Source organism: Aythya ferina, assembly GCF_964211825.1.
Source record: "Aythya ferina genome assembly, chromosome: 4".
NCBI lineage: Eukaryota > Metazoa > Chordata > Aves > Anseriformes > Anatidae > Aythya > Aythya ferina.
Window position 1 is genome coordinate 67,926,063 of NC_140300.1, and position 9,524 is coordinate 67,935,586.

The following is a 9,524-nucleotide window of genomic DNA, read 5'->3' on the forward strand; positions in this document are numbered from 1 at the left end:
AGAAAAAAAGAAAAAAAATAAATAATCCTCCTTAACTGAGCTGAACACTGGGAAACACAGGGTTTGGCTAGAGTCAAAATACTGAACTATTCCCTATGGTAATATCGATAGAAAGACGCATTATCCTACTCGGCACTAATATTGCTAATTTGAGCCTGCCAGCTCTTCGTCTGCTGCTTTACTGCAGAAAGCGATGTGTCTGTAGTCTTATGTAACTGGGGTTATGCAGGGCTTTGGCAGTGTCATATTTGGCACTATATCATCTTCTAAAACAATACAGAGCAGTTGTAATTTTTGACATGATGTCTTCTGATTAACTATTTGCAGACTTCAGGTCAAAGAGACTTCTCTTAATATTTCAGGGGACTGTTCTGGGTGAGATCCTAAGTAAGATGAAGAAGGGGAACAAAAGAACTGTTAAACATGTCCAACTCTGGTTTTTGGAAGGTTCACATAGAGCTGCTTCTGACCAAAAAAAAAAAAAAAAAAAAAAAAAAAGATGTACAATACATAATTCGCTTCATAGACTTTAACTTTAGCAGTAACTGCATGCACAGCTCATTTTCAAAGTAGCAGTAGGAAGTATTCTTGAAATGAACCACGTGTAGAAGCACTGTCACCACAATCTAGTCGTCACATCAAAATAATGTGTTAATAACTCATTTTCTAATCCCCACAGGAAGTAATAAATGCTTTGAAACAAACTTGGCACGTTTCCTGCTTCGTGTGTGTGGCCTGTCATAACCCCATCCGCAATAATGTCTTCCACTTAGAAGATGGTGATCCCTACTGTGAGACGGGTAAGGAGTAACACAAGCAAAGTTTAGTGCAGCTGCGCAGAGAATCAGAGCTTAATAAGGTTTAAAAAATAATATGAATTTATTTTTCTCAAGCTTCACCTCAGTAGAAGTGTCCCAGCAAATTCATGTAACTTTGGCAGTTCAGTTCACACTAACAACAAATGCAGTAGATGCTTTGAGTTTGCAACAGGTTTCTTTTGCAGGGAAGATGGGAAGTATTTATTCATCAGCTTCTGTAGGAGCAGGCTTCTTGTCACTGGCTTTATTTGTTATTTCTGTTAGGCTCTCAGCTGTAGGTGTTACAGCAAAGTGTTAATTTTAGGTTGATTTTCTGGTTGGCTTTAAAATAGTTTATGTAAATCTACTTATTTACAAAACAAGCAAAAACCAGTAAAGCAAACTGTTTTACTCTGAATAGTAAAAACAGCAGGAAGGCTGCCTCCAAGAACAAGCAGTCTGCCCAGGGAGTTTTTTTTGCAAGATCAGAGATAACATCTGTCAAACATAAGCTTACGAATAAAAAAAAAAAAAAAATCTATGTTGGGGGAAAAATATAACAATAAGATTATAGCACTTGAAAGTCTGATGAGCATAATATGTAGAAAATGTGGTTGTAGATATTCAGGGGAAATCTAGTTAATCTAGTTTTTTGGGGGTTTGTTTTTTGTGCTTTTTTTTTTTTTTTTTTTAGCACTTCCAACTGACTGTGTCTTTTCGATTAACATGATCAGATTTTATTTCTGTTGATTTCTTAGTTTGCCTAAAACATTTCATGTACCCTTCTGAGCTATGACAGAAATAGATGTCATTTGTAAAACAATTCTGCATAATGCAAAAAAAAATAGTATGTATTAAAATTGTCTGTTTTTGTCAATGCATATTATTTACATCCATGACAGAATTGTCAATCAAACCTTTTCTGTGTTTTTAATTTGCTGTAAGGAGCATTGTAATCTAGCTAGAGGTGGAAGTGGGTTGACCAGGAAGAAATCTAGCTTGAAATCCTAGTGACTTGTTTGGGGCTAATATTTCCTCTGGGCTGGTCCAGTTGTTCACAGTAGTGCTATGAAGAGCCGTAGATACTGAAAATATGAGGAAGGCAGGCAAAATTTACCCAAATTTTCTGTCAGGGTGGATTTGATGAGGTGTTGGCAGATATGAAAGGACAAAGTAGGTTACTGCTAAGTCACTGTCACAAGTAGGGTAACGTGTTGCTCCTATTGAATTTGCGGAGCAGCAGAGGAAATGGATATATGAGCAGCATCCTCCAGTGTGACAGCATAGTGAAATTTCATCCTGAAGCAGTCTGAAGCCCCTCATCTTGGATGATGCAAAAATAGTACCGGAGGGATCAATAACTCCCCTTTGGGTGGAAAGCTCATGACCGGGTTTGTACTGCTAGTATTGAATTCTTGTTTCTGCCACCAAATGACCCGTATGTTGTGCGGTGCATTGATTTGTGCTACTGTTACAGCTCCCATGCACAATATGCACATTTTTGCATACTTTGAGTAGAAAACAGAGGGATAGAAAGACAAGAATATTACCCTTTTCATGAAGTTTCTGAGATAAAAAGTTGCTAGCAGAAGTTAAGGCAGACACATTCTGTGAGGTGCTTTGGCAATGATGTGTTGTAATGGCTCTGGCTCTCTAACTAGATGTTAATTTGAGATATATTCACTCTTCAAAGACTTTCAGTCCAGCTGGAGTTAAGAGTCTGTGACTAATTTTAAAGAAATAGAGAATAGAAGTCATTGCCAACTTTCCTTCTTCCTAGTGCAATGAAGGGTTCTAATTTTAAATTTGTATTAGAAATTGTTACAGTGTCAGTTATTACTATTAGGGGGATTTAATCTGCAAAATGTCCCATTGCTGGACATGGATGCTAAAATTAAACTAAATGTGCGGATATATACAACTTTGAACATCCCAGTGCAGTTAGGAACCTGCTTTCAAAAATGCTGCATGAAAAAAGCATTAATATGTTACTTTATGAGAAGTCTGTGTTGGAAGACTTCTGTGGTATCACAATTCAAGCACGTGAATGCAAAAGAAAGCTGATGCCCTTCATTCTGCCTTATCTGTTGTTCTTTCTTTGGACCAAAAGCCAAGAAACTTATCAGCACAAACTACAGTGCACATTACAAAAGGTTGTAGTGGCTGGCACCAGAAAAATATCAGTAAAAGATTGCATGTGAACATGAATGTGAAGAGCTGAAAGGGTATAATCATGAGACCATGTCCTTCAGGGGTTTTGGACAGAGGCATTCTGCCATCTGTCACTTTTATTGTATGTTTTCTGATTATACATTTGCAAATTCATGCCAACAACAGTACATTAAGGAAGGTGATTTCTGAAGGTGTTTCTTGCCACTATTAGCCTTCAAGGACTTTGCTTTTGCAGAGCACTTGCATTCCCAGTCTTGCCTAAATTCCTTCTGTGATGCTCTTTGAGGTCATCATACGAGATACTGTTTTACTAAACCAAAACAGACTTCTCCCTGTGCTTGGCACACATGATAAGCCTTTGTTGTCTCTGCTGCAGTAAACACCAGAGTGTGTGTCTCTGGATTATCTAGTAGAGAAACAGAATCTCCTTGTACCTTGCTTGTTACTCCTTGTAAGGCTCCTTGAAAACAGGTATTGACATCTGATGTCCCTGGCAGTGCCAGAGTGTTGGTATAAAGGATAGAGTCCAGTGCTTTATTAGGGTTGTCACTTTGTAATCCATTTTATGAAGGTGACGTTATATATTTGGAATGGCAGCACGCTTATCCAGAATTCTCTCTGCTGTTGTGTTCTGTGCAGGAAAAACAAACAAACAAAACCCACAACATTTAGAGTTGAAATAAATGGGAAAGACCAGACAGCTTAGGGACAAACTTTGGTCTGCACAGGTGGGCAGTGGAGGGCTGCAGTAACTCACAGTCTGCGATATGGCCCTGTGCACAGAGATGCAAGCTTCCCATGTGGAGAGAACTTGGGAATGGGGATGGTTGTAAGTGCCTCCTACCCAACCTCATACATACCTCTTACCCTGCTGCTCTGTCCTGCTTTCTCCTTTTCAACCTTTCTGGTGCCCAGAAGTGAATGGTGGGAATACCTTTCTATGACACCAGTCACTGAAACCCTACTGGTGTCTTTTGTTAAACTTGGTAAATATGCTTGCTAAGTCTCCAGGTTTTGTTTGGTTGTTTTTTAAAGATCGTGCAATAAGCTTTAGTGACTAGAAAACTCATCTTATTTAATTCAAATCACTCTGTTCAGGACAGGAGCCTAACAATTACATGAAGTACAAAGCAGTCCGGGACAAATACTGTGCCAGAATGCATGCAAACCTTGCTGAGGAGGTTTGTCATGTAAACAGGCAATAGGAAGCCTGGGTATGCTTTCAAAGCAGAGCCTGAGAGAGCACAAGTAGCATGCAGAGTCTGTGCTGGTGCTCTGCAAGGAGTGCATTTCCCCCCCGAGTGCACTATTGATCTCAAGGAAATGAAACACCAAGACGGTGGAAGCACTGCTTGGTTGAAAGGATAAGGAAGGGGAATAGAAGCGAATTACTGAGGAAAAGATGACATCGCTGTCATTCAGCCTAGGACCTCTTTATTCAGTGCACCCAATCTCATAAAACTTGACAGGACAAGTGCAAACCCAACGCTATTGAAAGAAAAGAACAAAACTTTCAGAGTCAGTCTTCCTTTTCTGTGTATGCTTCATCTTTAAAATTGGTGTTTGTTGCAGATTACTATGCCCTCTTTGGTACTATGTGCCATGGCTGCGAATTCCCCATTGAAGCTGGAGATAGGTTTCTTGAAGCCCTGGGCCACACTTGGCATGACACTTGTTTTGTATGCTCGGTAAGTAAAGCTGTTCTTCTTGTTAAACTAATCCATAGCAGCAGTACTTGTGCTAACATGACCAATATGGGACTTACAGCTAAAATGTCTTTCAGTCCTCAGAACCCAAACAAAAAGCACTTTTACAGTTTTTTAGAAGGTGTATCTCTATTGTGGGCTGTTGGCACCAGTCCAGATCATTTGGGGTGGGTTGCAGCACTGTGTCTTAGCATTTAACCCTTGACATTTGTTTCCCTAGAACAAATGTAGAAGGCCATAAAGGAACAGGCTGCATTTCTAAGGTATCAAGAGCACTTTTGACATAAAGACACTGTAGTCAAAGAGTATCACCTGCTAATATTTGTTGGGTTAAAAAAAAAAAAAAAAAAAAAAAAGGAACCCAAATCCTAATGATGGGATTTTATTTTATTTTTTCAATACTGAACTAACTCTACTCTGAGTTAAGAGCCTATAGACTTAAAGAGGAAGGCTATGCTTACATCAGCCATTAATTTTACATCAAAAAGAAAAAAAGAATATCCCTCAGGAAAAAAAAAAAAAGTAATAATTCTTAATCTTTGAATATACTGGTGCATAGTGCAATGCCATGATTAGGCATTCCGAACAACATGTGGTATAATTCATCCATCTCAATTGGGTGACATTTTCTTTTTGATCCCATTTCAGGTATGCAGTGACAGTTTGGAGGGTCAGACTTTCTTCTCCAAGAAGGACAAGCCACTGTGCAAGAAACATGCTCACTCTATCAACATCTGATGCTTGGAGCTCATCCTGTTTAGCAAATGTACTGAGCAGAAAGAAAGGTTAAAATGTCCATGTTCGATTGTTAGTCAAAGTTATTTATATATGCTTTTCTAAAAATGGAAGACAAATGTGGAAATTTTAGTGATTTTGTACACTATTTTTAGAGTGTTTGTCGGTTAGGGGTTTGCTTCATAAAAAGCTGGGAATCAGGAATTACACCCAAGTGAAAATATTAGAGTGGCTTTACTTCGCTACTTGTAACGTTACTGTATTGGTCTCATGATTTTATGACCACATTCGTATATGCTTCAATATGAGAAGTGAAGTTTCTCTAAAAATGAGTACCTGATTTTAAATTGTTGGTTTTGCTGCTATTCAACAAATAAAAGGAGATTGGCTTCAGTGGTCCAGATCACTTTATTGTGCTGATGTTTTTTAAGGTGTGTCTGGAAGTACTGAAGCTAAACTCCATTAAAGAGGAACTCAAAGCAATGATAAGATTAGGTGGAATGTAGTTCAACAACTAATATTTTCATCTGATGCTCAGCTTCATTAAGCCTCCTGCACCATTACACATACCTGTGCCTTTGGCAGTTAGATCTCCGATGGGTCTGCAGAGGACAGAGATTTTTACAAAGCCATCGAGTGATGGCTGCGCTAGTGAGCACGGATGATTTAAAGATGCCAGTTGGAAGCAAACATAGATGGGATACTGTTCCTTAAACCACAGCATGTGCTACCAGAATACTAGCCAAAATAAAGCAATAGTGAGAGTGTGCTTGACAAGACAAAAATGTCAGATCAACTCTGAAGTATAAGGGAGTGGGTACTATATTCTTATGTTCACAGTTCAAGTTTTAGATAGTTTTCAGTGCCTTGGAAAGGGGAAAATGCATTGAATCTGCATGTAACAGTTTTTTATATCCAGAATGTGAGACTTTGGTGTTTAATAAGGAAAACTTCTGAAGTGCAACTGAGGACATTGTTTTTCTCTCAGTACATTCTTTATGATGTAGCTCATGAATATGTATATTGGTGGTTTGCCAGGTAGCATACTATAAACTTATTTTCTTGCTCAGCTGTTATGATTTTTATTAGTTTATTTTTTTCTCTTTTCCACCAGATGTAAGGAATGTATTGTTAAATAATATAATAATGAGTTAGGCAGTCCAGTATCTCTCAGTTCTTGCAAGGGAACAGAGACAATACTGTCATTATGCATTTACTGCAAGCCAGGAGATGTTGCCAGTCCTGTGGCTTGATATGAATTTTGCCACAGTGTCAGCACAAGACCCATGCACCAGCTAAGTCCCACTTACCTTCAGATTAGGGTTTAAGTGGTATGGAGCAATAGTAGGCATATAGGGAAAGGGTGATAACCCTCTGCACAGGGTGAATTTTACTCCAGCAGAGCTGCACAACAGAGAAGGAGGCCCTCTCGGGGTCAGATTAGACTCCTGATGCAAACTGAATTTACATGGTATTAAGTTCAAGTTAGATGTCAGAGCTGAATTGCTATGCTTTAGTGCTACTTCCAGTAGACTTTAGAAGTGCACTGGGTGGTTGTTTGTTTTGTTTTGTTTGTTTGTTTTAATTACTGATAAAATGGAGAGGTTTATCCATAAAATCATGAGGACAATTACAAAAAAATACTATGGTTGAGTAAAGCAATTGTAACAAGAAACATCAACACAAGAGACAATTACAAAAAAATACTATGGTTGAGTAAAGCAATTGTAACAAGAAACATCAACACAAGAGACAATTACAAAAAAATACTATGATTGAGTAAAGCAATTGTAACAAGAAACATCAACACAAGAGGGGGAGGAAAAAAAACACATCAAAATTGCTGTACTGAAATACAAAAAGATATTTCTTATTAATTCAGTAAGACAGATTCATGTGATGGGCCATTTTACTTTATTTCCTGAAGTTGTTTTTCTTCAATACTACTACGTTTCTGTTTAAACTTCTGGTGGTATGGAAGAAATGTCATAAAGCTGTTTAAAATGTTTACACTCTTATATGTACACCCTTCTGTGACTGTGGCTGAAAATCAGGAGGATGAGGGCAGACTAGACAAGATACAGCAGTATGAGCCAGCTTGCTTTTGAAATTAGTGGAATGTGGAGCAATGAGTCCTAAAGACTAGGTGTCAGTACAGCTGTATTGCACATGCATGAGGAAAGAGGATGGGAATGCACATGATAAGGTAATTTCTGTAATTCAAACCTTGCTATTTTGAAGTAGGATAGAAGCTATTCAGTGGACACAATGTTTGCCAGTGTCCATAAAGACTTTATTTTTTATTTTTTTTTTTAATTTTTATTGGATTTATGTTTCTAATACATATGCTCTAGGTTTGAAATTTCACGGTTGTTAATGAATATGAGCACAAACACCTGAAAGGCTCCAGTAGTACTGCTTCACTTAGCTGCTTTGCTTTTTAGTTTTTGCTTTGTCTATTTGTTTTAAATTTAAAAAGGAAGCATAGAGTCAGTGATACATACTGAAAATTTAATGGGTCTCTCAAATTATATAAATCAACTAAAGCAAAAAGGAACATAATGTTTATCATGATTTTAATAAGTGAGATTTTAGTAGAGCACTTTATAATAATGCCATATATCTCACTGAATATTTATTACTTTTTTGTTGTTTAGGACTATTTCATACCAGTATCTTTGTATTTTGTTTTATTTGTAAGCCTGCCTATTTACCTCTAGAATTTTTTGGTGTGTCAGTGTGTGTATTTATATATACTTATCTATGTATGCACACATATGTGTGTACAGTGAGACGTACATATATATGCACATATACATGTGTATATTTGATTGCAGACTTGAGATAGCAAAATCAGCACCGTTCTATTGTCATCTGGGGATAAGATTTTCAACTATTTTTCATAAAACAGATCTACAGCATTCATGTTTTGAAGGATAGTTAAAAAGCCAGGAGAACCCTGTTAATAATCTAACTACTGTAGGGTTTTGCATGCATTTTCAGTCAGTAATTACTTTTTCTTCCAAAACTGTGCCTGTTAAAAGAATCGGGTTTAACTCTGAAGGTAGAAGGTCTTTATTAGTCAAATAATCGAATCGTGATGACACTTTCAATATATTGTAACTAAATAATTCAGAAATACGTGTAAATATAATAAATGCTTAATATAACAATGCAATAAACGTAAAAGCAAAACTTGAGTAGCGGTCCAGTGTGTGTTGGTCTGTTCAGCTGTGTACCTGTCTCCTGATGGGGCTACTCACATCTAGCCATGTGGATGGCTTTGCTAACAGGTAAGAAGGGGAACTACATCAGTTCACAGATTAGTTTCTTGAATTTCTTTTTTTTTTTTTTTCCATTGTTTTACTCTAAGAAGTCAGCTGTTAAGTCTTGGTGATTTTTGTGTTTCTGTTTAATAGTCTTGGGTGTCAAATGTTGGCTGTTCACATTTGCAAATGTAATAATAATTTAAAAACAAAACAACAACAGAGAAAACCACAACATGGAAAACAGAACTTGCTATCTGTCCTCAGCTGTTTTGCAATTAGTGGATTTTCTTTTTTTCTGAATCACAGTCAGTAAAAGAAAGTCGTGACTGTACACACGAATAAATGTAATTTGAGTTGCTTGTTCTTCAAGTTTTTTGGGGTAGAATGGAGGTTTCAGCAAGTTGGCCATGAGCCAGTAATGTGTCCTTGTGACAAGGAAGACCACCAGCCTCCTGGGCTTCGTTAGGCAGAGGATTGCCAGCAGGCCACAGGTGGTGAGCCGTCTTCTCTGCTCAGCTTTGGTGAGACACACCTGGAGTGCTGGGCTCACCACTACAAGGCAGATATGCACACACTAGAGTAAGTCCAGTGCAGAGCCACAAAGAAGATTAAGGGCTTGGAGCATGTTTTAGTTATGGGACTTGGTATGTCAGGTTGATGGCTGGGCTTGATGATCTTGAAGGTCTTTTCCAACCTAAATGATTCTGTGATTCTCTATGAGGAGAGGCTGAGAGCTGGGACTGTTCAGCGTGGAGAGGAGGAGGTTCAGGGGGGATCTTACCAATGTGTAAAAATACCTGATGGGGAGAGTAGAGAAGATGGAATCAGGCTCTGCCTGGTGCTAT

At 38.0% G+C, this 9,524-nt stretch overlaps 1 protein-coding gene across 15 annotated transcripts in view; it reads left to right on the forward strand.

The window, feature by feature from the left end:
• The window catches only part of PDLIM5 (PDZ and LIM domain 5), a 130,719-nt gene extending 122,109 nt beyond the window's left edge, over positions 1-8,610 (forward strand). For all 15 annotated transcript variants that reach the window (XM_084518547.1, XM_084518549.1, XM_084518533.1 and 12 more), the window contains 3 exons: positions 680-800; positions 4,542-4,657; positions 5,324-8,610. In XM_084518547.1, the coding sequence (XP_084374673.1) occupies positions 680-800; positions 4,542-4,657; positions 5,324-5,413 (327 nt within the window). In that variant the 3' untranslated portion in view covers positions 5,414-8,610. The remainder of the gene's footprint in view (positions 1-679; positions 801-4,541; positions 4,658-5,323) is intronic.
• Positions 8,611-9,524: the final 914 nt, after the last annotated feature.